This window comes from Gouania willdenowi, chromosome 9 (genome assembly GCF_900634775.1).
Source record: "Gouania willdenowi chromosome 9, fGouWil2.1, whole genome shotgun sequence".
Classification (NCBI taxonomy): domain Eukaryota; kingdom Metazoa; phylum Chordata; class Actinopteri; order Blenniiformes; family Gobiesocidae; genus Gouania; species Gouania willdenowi.
Genome location: NC_041052.1, coordinates 16,410,786 through 16,425,027, shown reverse-complemented (window position 1 = coordinate 16,425,027; position 14,242 = coordinate 16,410,786). Strand labels below are relative to the sequence as shown.

The 14,242-nt window shown below is 39.2% G+C and overlaps 1 protein-coding gene across 14 annotated transcripts in view; it reads right to left on the bottom strand.

The window, feature by feature from the left end:
• Positions 1–12,257, bottom strand: part of citb (citron rho-interacting serine/threonine kinase b) — a 58,292-nt gene extending 46,035 nt beyond the window's left edge. For all 14 annotated transcript variants that reach the window (XM_028457123.1, XM_028457129.1, XM_028457130.1 and 11 more), the window contains exons 1-4: positions 12,030–12,257; positions 2,972–3,075; positions 2,439–2,582; positions 2,174–2,293 (exon numbers count right to left, since the gene is read on the bottom strand). In XM_028457123.1, the coding sequence (XP_028312924.1) occupies positions 2,174–2,293; positions 2,439–2,582; positions 2,972–2,980 (273 nt within the window). In that variant the 5' untranslated portion in view covers positions 2,981–3,075; positions 12,030–12,257. The remainder of the gene's footprint in view (positions 1–2,173; positions 2,294–2,438; positions 2,583–2,971; positions 3,076–12,029) is intronic.
• Positions 12,258–14,242: the final 1,985 nt, after the last annotated feature.

Below are 14,242 nucleotides of genomic sequence, written 5' to 3'. Positions count from 1 at the left end.
TAATTGACAAAAAAAAAAATATCCTTATAAGAACATAAAGTTGAGTATTTAAAGTGATGACCACAGCAAAAGAAAATTATGTTGGAAGTTTTGATGACCAGCCACTCAAAGAGAGCGATGGAGCAGTGTCTGTGTGTGTGTGTGTGTGTGTGTGTGTGTGTGTGTGTGTGTGTGTGTGTGTGTGTGTGTGTGTGTGTGTCTAATTACTGTAACACTCTCATCCCACACACTGTGTTTGATGACTTGACCTGCACCATCTGACGCACATGATGTACAACTCTTCAGCTCCACTCAATTATTCAGGTTCAGAAACCACATCTAGTTTGGTTTCAGAAGCTTTTTTTCCTTCTCATCTTCCCAGTTAAACAGCTGCTTGTTTAAATGTGTGATGTGTGACGAATGTGTGATGGATTATTAGGTTGTAGTTTGTAGAGCCTAGTTAAGTCATTTAGCATTAACAGCAACAGATCTATTCTTTATACATCAGGAAAGTAATAATATTTTTAAAAGGGGGAACTTGCAAGAGTTTTTCTTCAAAGACAAGTTAAAGGTCCCATATCATGCTATTTTTCACCCATTTCCATTTGTTCTAAAAACCCCAAAAACATAGTATTTTAGCCTCTGAAAAGTCACTTTCTGAGCAACTCTACACAAACAGGCTGATTTGTGGCCTGCTTATGCATATTCATGAGTGGGCGTGTCAATAGACGGGACACTGACTTCCTCCTAACGGCACGGTGACGTTCGCTGGTACATACACAGACTGTAAAAAATAAATAGCATTGCGCGAAATGCTCACCTTTGTGGGCGTGCCTGTTTACATGTCAATCACGGCAGAGAGCTTCCTGGAGGGGCGGCTTCTCCAGCTCTGTGCCGCGTCAAATTCGTCATCAAAGTGGGAACGCATCATCAAATTGGAACGAGGTGTTTGGGCTCACCCTGCAGTAAGAAAGGATCAAATCACCCATTAACTAACGATTGAGGGAATCAATGAAAAAAAACACTTTGGGCTTGTGTATGAAGCCCAAATAGCACTTTTATTATGTTTAAAGCACAGAAAAGTTAATTTAGTGATTTATTTACCCTTTTCTCTGAAAGAATTATTTAAAAAATTATAATAATAATATTACAAAACAAATATTGTAAATAATATATAAAAAGTTTGTTAATTCTTTGCTTGTTTTTGCTTTAAAAGTCCAAATTTGGCAAAAAAAATAAACATGTTTTTCATCAGTTATCAGCCAGTAAAGATAAAACCTATCACTTAATTCATCGGCTGTGAAAAGTCAATATCCGTGCGTGTATCACTGTTTTAAATAACAGGGAGTGTTTAACTTTAAATAACTGAATGATTTTTCACAGACAATAGGCTGAGATTAAACTAAAGCAATGTGATGCATGAAAACTAAATAAGGATGAGAGCAGGACCACATTAGTCAGAACACAGAGCACCGCAGTGTGTTGAGTATATTGACCCTGGTGCATCCGGAAAGCACAGGTAGGAAAGTATCCATGGGAACTGCACTGCAGATAAACAGAGTGGAAGAAACAGAGTTTTCAAATCATGACTGGTTTTACCTGGGAAGCAAAAATCCCCAGGACAGACCAAGACAAGGGCACCCACTACATTGAATCCATCCTTCTCTCATCCATCTACCACTTGTGTAAAAACAACTTGATCCACACTCGCTCATAACAACGTGTTATTAAAGTCTTGTAGTGATAAGCCGTAAAATCAAAGATGAGAGACAACTTCTGGCTCTCTTTTATCTCTTTACTGTGTTAGAAGAACGAGTTTACGTCTCCTTTATGAGATCAGATTGTGTGTTTTCCTAAACATTGCGTGTGCAGTGAGCGAGCAGAGTGAAACAGACATAAGTGCATGTAGTAGAAGAGTCATCTCAGAGATATTTGTAACTGCAGCTCTAACAGACAACGTCAAAACATTTCGATAAAAGTATGTATGTGGTGCTTGTTCCACTTGATTTTTTATGAAATGTAAACAAAAAAAAGACTGTATTGTTGTCATTATTTACTGATGAAAGTCTGAAATGGTATCCCGATGTGCCAGTGAATAGTCACACTGATCTTATTTTCCTTCTTCTCTGTGTGTTGAAGCTCTGACTTAAAGGGCTGAAGCATCTGCGTTTCCCGCTCCTTATCTTTGCCTTACCTGCTCCTTGATCTCCTGCAGCTTGTTGCTCTGCTCTCTGATGTCATGGAGGAGCTGCAGAGCTTTGTCGTCCTCTTTAGTCACTTCCATACGAGCCTGCTCCAAACTACGCTTCAGACTCTGGAAACACAAATGTTTGGTTGTCAGCGGTTTGAGAGCACACTTGGCTAAATAATATCAGACCAAAGAGAGGTGGTGGTGAGAAGAAGGTCAAGTTAAAAAAGTTCATCATTTTAACAGTCTTTTGTATACACGAGCTACTCACGCTGCACTCTGTGATGTAGGTTGCCAGGTCTTGTTCCAGGATGGTCCTCTGAGTCTCCGAGGCCTTCAGCTCAATGTCCTTCTGCTGCAGCACTGACTCCAGGTCAGACATCTTCCTCTGGACTAGCGAGATCTCCTGCTCAACCTGGCAACACACATTAGTATCTTTCACAATAAACGTCCTCCATTTGATTATGAATAATGCAGCCCTAGGATGTTGTCTCTCTGTCCACTGCAGCTGTGCAGCTGCATAAAGCTGCTCTTGTTTGGTTTAGTCTTATTGGCAGTGATAGATGGCACAATTAGGTTTTCCCTTATGCCATTAGAGAGTCTGACGAGCATTGGAGCCGGCCCGGCAGCACTAACACAAAGAGAGGATGTAGATGCATGATCACAGACTCGCAGAAGGAAGCTGTAAGAACTTCAGCGGATTTGGAGCTTTGTTTATAGAATATTAAAATCTGTCTTTGGCTTATTTAACTGATTTAAGTGATATTGTGAAAAAGTTCTCTGTACTGGTGAAGGAAAACAAACCTGTGACATGTGTCCTGGATGTTTCTGGCTGGTCCAATAGGATCAGGTCTGAACAGGTCCAAAGCAGTGAGTTCAATGGAGAGTGGATGGAACTGGTAACTGACCTGCAGACAGAGAATAAGAATGCAAAGGCAACAGTGAACCGATACTTGAGTCAGCGTTACTCACATGGATGACAGACACATGAACAAACCCTCTAAAGGTGTGACACCAAGACTCTGTATCGGACTGGAATCAGGGAATTCAAACTGGTTGTTGTGTATCTCAACCATATATTCCTGGTCGTGTCTGGGAGTGTTATCCTATTGAAAGAGGAACATGATCTAAACACTGTTTCAGATGATCTATAGCAGAAATGGGAAGCTTTCATCACAATCATGTGACCAAGGGCCATGTTATCAACATTCAAGTCAGCATTTAAAATAATAACCAATCCAAACATTAATAAAGGTGTCAATTTGTGCATCTTTTTTTGTTGTTGTTTTCTGAGATTTTGCAGTTTTTTTGTCCTTTTCCGTGTTTCTGTAGTTATTGCGTATTTAACGGTCATCCTTTTTGGCATTTTTCTGTTATTTTGTGTATTTTGTAACATTTTGTGTGATTTTAGAGTCATTCTGTGTATTATTCTGTCATTTTGTTTTTAATGTCGTTTCGTGCATCTTTGTTGTTGATTTGTTTCAGCTAATTTTGAATATTTTTCAATTTGGGGGCCACCAGTTGCCTGTGTCAGATCGACAGGGCCATTAACAAAACTGAGCTACATGTCAGAGGAACCTCCACATGGATGGACGAGCAGAACATTGTTGATTACTGTAATGTTTCAGAATTGTAGAAACTCTTCATGGGCTGTGTTTTGTCATTTCTTATCTAGTAGGTACTTAAAATAGAATAGTTTACCCTGTTCCTTTGTTCTGCTTTTCTTTTGATTGCATTTACCTTGAATGTATTTTATGTTCATAAACTAATAGAATTTGACTGTTTTGTAGTATTTTTCAGCTTGGCTCGGGTGGTAGAATAGTGCTTTTATCTTTGATTCGTTTACAAGCTGAGACACAGTTTCAATCCAAATGTACAGTATTTATTCAATTGACGTAGATCCAGTCGTTCCAGAGTTGTGATGCTTCACACTGAATTATAGGGCAGCAGCAGCAGCAGCAGCAGCAGTGTTGTGACACAGAGCTGTGCTGCTAACAGTTTGAGATGTTCAGTCAGTATATGCTCCGCGCCAACCATATTTGTGATCCTCCTCCAGCTTCAGCAGCGGCTAAAAATAGACTGCTTCGCGTTCACACAACAGCCACATTTTTTTTAAACACTGCTGGATATTTTTGGCAGCTTTTGTGATCGAGTCACGGGCAGAGGATGGAGGGAGAGTTTCTATATAAAGCTCAGGGCGGCCTCCCACGCCATCCTACAGGAACAGGACTGTCACTCTTACTGTTTGTTATAGGAAAGTGCCCCGATCAGGGTTGGGTTCATGATCTAAAAGATACTGTTTGAGGTCAGTCCTGACTTTTCTCAGCATTTAACGGAAGCCACAGGCAGTGAAGTGACCCAGTGCTACCTCTGTGTCTGTATCTGACTTTGACTGAACATTGATGTCTCTGAGAGGTTGGAAACAAAGCGTTTCTATCATACATCTGTCAAGTCAAACTGTAATTTGCAAGCGTTGAAGCAAATTAAAAGACAGACTGAAATAAACAAAACTAAAACTGTCTGACATGCTTTTCCTGGGGCATTTAATGCAACAGACCGATTCTGGCAACCTCGGCGAACTGCAAAAATATATTACAAAATATTACCAGACTGCGGAACACAGTTCTGCCGCGCATATGATACGACGTTTGTAATCTTTGCCATGACACATCTAAGAACCTTAAGGACTAATTGTATACAAAGCAATGATATGGACAACAAACACATAAGACTCTAATCCTCAGCATTGCTGGGGGCTCCTTATAAATCAATAAAGATTCAATTTTAAAATCAAGTCATTACAACCAGCAGGTTGTAAAGGCTGCTGAAAGGCCAATTGTATTTGGCCTTTCAGTGGAACAAATACAATTGTAGATAATATAATATCATGTTTGCTGGTTATATTTAACAGATTTGTGATTAACAGCACCAGGTGATTGAGCGACAGAGGGAGAGTTTCTTTGTAAAGCTCAGGCCTGCCTCCTACACCACCCTACGGGAACAGACTCTCCCATAAACAACTCACACAGTCCCGCCCTTTCGGTTACAGGATAATTAATGATCAATTCACAGACAAACATCAGATAATAGAAACTCTCCAGAATGCTTTCTGCTGCAGGATGTGTTCACTGTGACGTGCTGAGAGCCTGAAGCGCTGCATGAGTCAAAGCTGCAGGGTTAAGTTTGCAGCTTCTTGCTGGCACTGCAGCACATGATGAGCTCCAGCTCCGACTGTCTTCCTCCTGACACCCCATAACAAGCCGAGCTGTGCAGCAGAGCTCCTCCTCTCTCATAATTACCTCCCTGAAAGCAGATACTAATAACTGTGCTTCTGCAAACCCGCCACCGTCGCAGAGGAGTCACTCTGACAGCTGAGATTAAACACCTGAAGGCATTTAACCTGCTCAGCCCTGTCTGGGTTTTTAGTTTTGAGTTATCTGAATTAACGTAATTCTTTTAAAGACTTAATTTAATCAAAAGGCTTCAATGGGATTGGATATTAAGTCATACTATAAGAGAGAAAAATATTCATTAGGACCCAACATTTAGGACAGTGGCTAATTAACACATCCAATTTGCATAATGTGATGTCACCGCTGGATGCAATATTGCATCACATAACTTCAAACATATTTATGTGTTGGATTATTGATGGTTTTTATATCACTTGTGATTCAAAACAAAATATACCGTTTTGCATGATGTGACACAACGACATTGAAACAAACTTCATATTCAATGAGGTCGACGCAGAACATCATCGAACACGATGTCAGCTCGCGCGCTTCATCTGATGCATCTGATGCGTTAGCTTACTGATAGCTCAGAAAGCTAACATTAGCCTGTCATTATTGTTTGGGAATGGTGAAATGTCGTATCTGCCAATGCTGACATGACTGCTCTGTTTGTGTAATCAGGTAGTCAAAGCCTTGCTACTTTGTATTCAGTAACAGAAACCTTGGGGTTGTGTTTGATCAAGCAATGTCATTGATGGGGCACATGTCGTCAGTTTACTAAAAACTGTTTTTACCACCTGAGAAATATCTCAAAAGTGAGGCATTTGTTAGCAAAATCTGATCTTGAACTGGTGATACACGCGTTTATATCATCTCGCATTGACTATTGTAATTCTGTTTTCACTTGTTTTAATAAGTCGACCCTAAACAGACTTCAGATCGTACAGAATGTTGCTCCCAGAACATCCCACATTACCCCCATTCGTTCTAGTTTTGAATAGAATACAAAATCTTAGTTCTGCCTTTCCGAGCGTTACATGGCCAGGCCCCTCAATATATCTCGGACTTGTTGTGCTCCTACACTTCGGGGTGCAGTCTTTGGTCTTTAGGTCAGGGTCTCCTAAAGATCCCAAAAACTAAATTTAAAACCCGAGGAGACCTGGCGTTCCAGGCTGTGGCCCCCACACTCTGGAATAACCTGCACCAGTCTCTCTGGGAGTTTAACTGTGTGGACACTTTTACCAAACTGTTGAAGACTTCACTTTTTAGAAAATTCTTTAGTTAAATGGATTTTAAATTGTTTTATTTTTTTTAATCTTTTTATGATGCTGCTCCTATGACGTATATGCACCCATGTTTTATTATGCTATTATGATGTTGCACTTGTATTAATTTCCCCTAAGCTCTGTACATCACTTTGTGATTTTGTCTGCGAAAAGCGCTTTATAAATAAATTACTTACTTACTTACTTACTTACTTACTAACAGGGCGTAATAATTTACCACTATTCCTCTTCTGTTTGTAAATGGTAAAATGTGGGTAAACAATACAGGTTTACATGTACGTGTTTTCATATTGATGGTCACAGTATTATAACATGATGTACTTGGAAACCAATCTGACTTATTGTAGAAACAACCTTGTTGAAGTAGAACGTTGGCTCCTGAATGGAGGAGGTTGAATAATGCAGTGAGTCACAGAGTTGAAGAGGAGGAGAGGTTGAATCCCAATCATGGCGATGCTCTACATTAAGTCTGAGTGACAAAAGGATTACTGCAGCTGCCTAAACAGTCATTCCGCTCCGAATTGGTAGAAATGGGCTCAGGTGACAAAAACATTGCATCAATTTATTGAAATGTCTATGTCTGAACAGACATTATTTCTCTAACAACCACTGGGTGAACTGCATTTTAGACACTGTTGCATATCCTGGTTTCTGCTCATGACTTGTCTAATTTCCGTATGTTATAATTGTCATTTTGATATTTAGAGAAAAAGAAAGGTTAATGGTTAGGCTTAGTTCTACTGGGTTAGGATTAGGGGTTAGGATAAGATTATATTTTATGATACTGAGTTTGGTATCATTTCAAAGACGACCTTCTTGGCTTTTATTTAAGCCCACTGAAAAATCTTTCTGACAAATAGCAGAAAATTAGCTTTGGGTTAGAGTTTGGGTAACAGTCGCCTGTCAATGATAGTTTTCCCCCTACATAATTGTATTTATTCTAGTGCTGTGGCATCTAATGATATCAGGGATACAAACACAAAAACTGGGATAGTGACGAGACTCTAAGGACTGTCGAAGGTATAATATTCCAGTTTAATTTCACTGTGAGATGTTATTGAGAGCCATAACTTAGAACAACATTGTTTTTCCTCGTACATTGTTGATTCACCATCATTATTAACACAGCAGACAAATAAAGTACAATTAAGGCTTGAGCATTGACTTTAGTCCACATCTTAATGAAAACACTGCATTCACTGACAACTTTTCCTTCGTTTGCATAAGCACACATCTCGGCAAGGAATTGCAACAAAAACATCACAGACGTCATGCTTTTGAAAATAAAAGCAAAACAATTGAGTGCAAAGCATGAATATTTTCTTATGTTGTAATATATTTAAGGGGCTATTCCCTAATGTAGTATTTACTTGTTGTTTTTATGCAGTTTTTGTAAATTATTGTTTTATTCTATCTCCATACTGATCCATTTAGGTTTGTAAAATATAATTTAAACTATTTTCTATTTGTTATGGAATTTTTAATATTATCATTATTATTATTTCATCGGTCTGAACAGAAACATCAAAGGAAATTGTCCTCTCCTATCATGCATCGCCATGGCAACCAGAGTTCAACACAACCGTGCTCCGACACTGAACTCTCACACATTTCTGCTGATGACTGAAGCAATCTACAAAAGTGAGGCAATTGTTTGGAGAAGCACTTGAAAAAAAAAAGCCCGCCATCATAATCCTGACAATGTGAGTGACAGAGAGGATCGATGTGAGATTGTGAAGGAGCCGATTTAGTAAAATGACAGTATAATACAAACGCGAGTCTGTCTTTTCCTCTGCTGCGTCTGCTGATGCCTCTGATAGAAACCGGCAGGAAGATCTTGATTCTTCCATCATGTGTGTCTCTATGCACTGACCAGTGCAATCAAAGAGGTGAAAATGCCAGCAAAACACCTCAATCCCTGCCATTCTGTCCCAGAGGCTCATACGTCACAGTTATGGTTCAAACACAATAATCATCTAAGATAATATCTGATGAGATTTATTATTCCAACAATGAGGAAATGCTGTGATTAAGAAGAAGAAACAAGAAAAGAGCAAAACTGTAAAGAAAAGCTAGGAAATGCAGGGTGAGTTTTCAAATTAAAAGTTTGTTTTTCTGGATTTATCCCAAGTATAAAACCTTTTAATTCAAGCTGTAAGATTGCTGAATTAGCATTAAAACAGATGTATCATGTGCACGCCAATCATCTAAGATAAGATAAAATAAAAATTAGATTTTATGTGTCATTACAGCAGCAAAAAATTATTGAAAAAGGGAAGAAATATTGAAATTAAAGTTATAAAAAAAAGCATAATTAAAAGCAAATTAAAGCTTGTTTTTATATTTGGAACTAAACCCCTTATATAGCAATGTTGGAGAGTTAGCAAGATTTAAAAGTTGCACCTTTTATAAGCCCCACCCCCTCCTCCGTCCAAGGATACACCCCCACAAACTTGAAGGCGCATCTGACATAAAAACATTTAATTAGTGTTTCAGGTAGCTAATTGAAAAAAGTGCCACTTTCATTTTTGTTCTGCATCACTGCTTTACTTGATTGGACTTAATTATTTTGGTAGTAAAGTGAACAGACGCCACCAAGGAACGCAGTTACTGCGGCGTGGGAGACATTTAGGCAACACACAGTTTGTCTGGTTTTTTTTTGCCAAAAAGTTTGAATTGCACTAAATGAAGTTTCTGACAATGAAAAACATCTCTTTCTGATAGACTATGCAGTGGCCGTTTCATATTACTTTCAAACAGTCATTTTGATAGTGTCTTTTCAGAAGACAGATAAGGACACTTTCAGATATTTTCCCTCTTCTGGTTTGAACCCAGCCTGAGGGATTCCTTTAACTTTCTTTCCATTACCCTTGGAAATGCACAAAATCTGAATATCGCAATGAAAACTGGTAATGGAAACACCTGAATTTCGAAAAAAGCACTCAAATATCGCAAAAAAAGTGTTTATGCTTTCATGAGGAGGTATTTCAGACGTTTCAATATTGAAATGTGTTGCAAAAGCGCCACGGAAACAGTCTTCCGCAAATACACGTGAGGTACCTGGTCACATGACCACTGCTCTCCGAGAAAACATGGCGCGGCACAGGTAAACATAAGAGGAGACCAGTGTCATGTACTGAGTTCACATCGTAATGAGATTGTATACGCGCATATATGCGCGCACATGCTAAAAAAAATAGTCATTTTTGTTTATTTTTTGTTTTATTTGTTCATTGGATTATGTTGGGGTTTGGTTAGGATTAGGGTTTTAATCTCAGTACAGAGGTAAACTCAGACCGTGACACTGGGACATTTCTTAGTGTTATACTTTGGAATTATTACTGCCACATTAGACATGAAACAACAAAGGAATACAGTCTTATAAGGAGGTTCTGAGTGTCCATCTTTCTGCAGCGAAGTCTTGCGAGATGTGATTTCACGGGAGTTACATGGCGGCTGCCCAATCAACATTCAATTGAAAGACGTTCAAAGCGCAATTATACTTTGTGGACATTTAGAAATATTGCTTTTATTTTGCAAAAATCTGTAATGGAATCCCAGTTACTGAAACGTCAGGGGTTAGCTGTGTTGATTCTGCCACTGTTTTTATTTGCCAAACTGCTTTAGGTTCATACAGGGTCCAGCTTGGTCACATCCTTGTTGGCGGACTCTGGAAATTCAGTTCAATTCAACTTCACCTATACAGCGGCGAATAGCACCAAATACCACAATAAGTCATCTCAAAGCACTCATCACAATATATAGAGATATGATGAAAAAACCCAACATTTCCACGTGAGCAACAAATAGCGACAATGGGAAGTCGTATAAACTGCATACTACCAAAGCCCTTTGATTCTTTGTCTGCTACTATCCCCAACTGATAGCACAGCTTGTCTTTTTAGAGTTCCCTGACCAAGGACCACTTGAGGGTCTCCAACTGAACCTGATCCATCCCACCCCGGACACAGAGACATGACTGAAGAAGGTTTGGAGGTTCTTCAACAGATTAGTACCAACCATCACCTTGCTTTTACTTACTTATCTTGTTTACAATCTGTTCACAAAGTCATTTGAGTAATCAAATAAAGTGTAATTAAATTAAATGCAGGGGGCACACAGTGGAGTAGTGGTTAGCACATCCTTGGAGAAGACACTTGGGTCCATTCTGTGCAGAGTTTGCATGTTCTCTCCGTGTTTGTGTGGGTTTTCGCCAGGTAATCTGATTTCCTACCGCAATCCAAAAACAACATCACTGTTAGGTTGATTGGAGTCTCTAGATTGCCCGTAGGAGTGAGTGTGAGTGGTTGTCTGGCTGTGTGAGTGCCTCCCTGCGATGGACTGGCACCCTGCCCAGGGTGTACCCCTGCCCAGTGCCCGAAGAAAGCTAGAGACGGCCCCAGCAGACCCTCGCGACGTTGAAAAGGAGCAAGTGGGTCAAAAAATTGATAGATGGTTGAATTTTTATGGATTTTCTCTTATTCTTTTCTTGTGTGGTTATCGTGTCATTCTTGGTTTTTGAAGTGATTGATGGTACAGATCAGCAAAAAAATAAAGCTGTACACTTCTGTAGATTAGTTTTTTTAGTGTGTGTTTCTCACACAGGATTTAGGAAAAGTACAAAAGCTAAAATAACTTACTTATTCACTCATTTATTAATTTTTTTTTTTTTTTAAATTGAGGACCCTTTATATGACTGAAATGAAGCTGGAGTTGCAGCACTAAAGTTGCATTGAGTTATGAGAGTTTAAACTATAGTAATGAAAGCACAGCCTGAATGGTAAACACAAGGTTAATTTGAAAGCATGAATCAGATTTTTTTATTTTTTATTTAATTTTTTAACATGATTTCATCTATTAATTAAATATACAATTGAGCAGAATCAGAGCCTCATCGACTCTCTCTCTCTTTCTCAGCAATGAAAAACTGCTGTTACCATAGATACTTTCATCCCAGCACTGCGTTTGTGGTTTTAGCTCTTAATATGTCATAATTTCCTATTTGTATCTCTGTAAATTGTCAACCAAGTGATTCTGAGGATAATTTTCTTTACAAAACGCTGATATCCAGACACAACTTTGTCCTGAAACTTCTGCATTGCTGAGAAAATCCCCAGTGATGAGGAGAAAAGGAGAGTTTTAAACTCTGTATCATCAGTGTCAGCATCAGACAGACTGAAGACAGACTGTTTCTCAGAGTCGTGACCAGAAGCAGAGCGCAGCCCATACAGATGTGATACAGCTGCTGCAGAACCATGAAGAAACAATTCAAACGCAGCACGAGGAACATGTTTTCGTCCCATTCCTCTCATCACAGCAGTAAAACGGCATCACACTTACTCAGAAATCCACAGCTCACTGGGTTTCCCACCAATCCTGCTCAGACGCAGCAGCTTCTCCACCAGTCAGTCTCCCGGGAAAGCCTCCGAGAGCTGGGCTGCTCCATCAGATTCAGAGGTTTCATCCTCCTCACTGAAGCTGAAGGAGAAGGAGAAGCACTGTGGCGGAGATGCTGGGAAGCAAGGATTACAGCAGAGAGAGGGGATGAGAGGGAGGCAGAGAGGGAGGAGTACGTGCAAACTACGCTGTGGAGTGATGCAGCAGCAGAGCCGTACTGTAAGAGAGAGAGAGAGAGGGGGAAACATCTCACACCCAATCCATGCAATGTATTCCAACAGCAGTGATAAACATGCAGATTCACACATGTACTGGAATGTAATTAGGTCACATTTGCATTAATGCACTAAAATATTTTTTTTTGAAATGATACAATAATCATTTTCAATTTAAAATGTGTCACTTCTTTAAACAAATACAACAAATGGTTATACGAAACATTTTTGTCATAATTACAGTACTAAATAACAAGTAAGAAGTGCTGCATTAAGGGTGCAGTCTGCAATCTTTGCTAAAGCTGTCACTATGTAAGGACAGCTTTACATCAAACTAGTAGTTTGTGTGAATAAAACACACTCATTGAGTCCCTCCTGCTGCAGCTTTTGGCAGATTGCCAGAATGCACCGCGACCGAGCAAAAAGAACCAATCAGAGCCAGGATTGTGTTTGATGGGCTGTCTGACAGCTGTTGCTCACAGACCCCGCCCCTTTCCCAGGGCTGTAGGTTTGTGCACATAGAGAGAGAGAGAAGTGCTGCAGTAATATGCTTTTAACAGTGCATGTTATGTTATTGTGATGTTGCTGTCTGGCTAGCATTAGCTTGTAGGAGGGAGGGGGAGAGAGGCGTCTGAAAGTCACGAACTGCACCTTTAATAATAATATACTTTATCTGAGCGCTTACATCGTTGATTTTAGATGCAGTCCGATAAAATCCGATATTCATTTTCTGGCTGATATCAGACCGATATTCGATATCAATAACGGATTGGGACACCTCTAGAAATGTTTGACATGCAGCTTTGAAACTGCAAAATTGAGAACTGCAATTAATGACATTTCTGAAACTGAAAAACGTCTCCTCCACGTCTTCTAATGGATTTTTCAAACAGTCCCAGCATCATCATTTTCATATTCCTCTCAAACTGCATCATTTTTGTCTTCTCAGTTGACAGATAGTGAATTTGATCATTTGTTTCCCTCCTCTGGGAATCTTTTTTTTTGTGATCAATTTTTTATTCAAGTGTTAGATTGCATTTACATTTTCGCACTTGTTTGCATGCGTCACACACTTTCCCTTTTCTCCATTTTTGGTTCCCCACATCCCCATTTCCCTTGTGAGGGGCAGAGAAACTCAAAATGACACAAAACGCAATCCCTTACAAAATGAAAAAAATTAGACAAAACAAAAACAAACAAAATAAATAAATAGAATAAAATAAATAAAAACCCTGTCCAGGTAAACATACATAAACTGTTCTTGCACTGAACTAATATAGCAATGAGTATAGCAAAGTGTACAATTGAGCAATACAAGGTATTGATTTCCTCCATCAAAGACATCCACAGAAATAGCAATATACATATGACTATGTAAAACACATCAATCAAAAAACATCATACATATAATTATGTAAGAAACTTTCTCTCAATATACAGCATAGGCAAAGATATGTCAAATGTGACATTGTGATTTATATCTCAAAATTTCATACAGACTGGGTGTATTTAATAAATTAGATATTTTCAGTTTTTGTTCCATGAAATCGAGCGGCAGAGAGCTCCAATTGAATTATATCCCTATAGGACAGAAGCTGCACCGTTTTCCATCGGCAGACAACCATCTTTTGGGCAGCTGTAAGGCCAGCTAATAATATTCGGCGGTTATTAATTGTCAGATTTAATTTGGAAGTATTACCAAACAAAAGAAGCCTCGTAGTGCAGGCCATGGATCTTTCCATGATGATTGAAAGCATATTGGTAACGTTTTCCCAAAAATGTAAAACCTCAGGGCATTGCCCATTACACCATATGAAGAAAAGTGCCTCTGTGAACCTTGTAAGTTTTTATTAACTAGCAAACAGTTATAGCCAGCCATGTACTATAATCCACTAATGATGATCACAGATATGTCAGCTGTGCAGAAGCTGTTTCCTATTC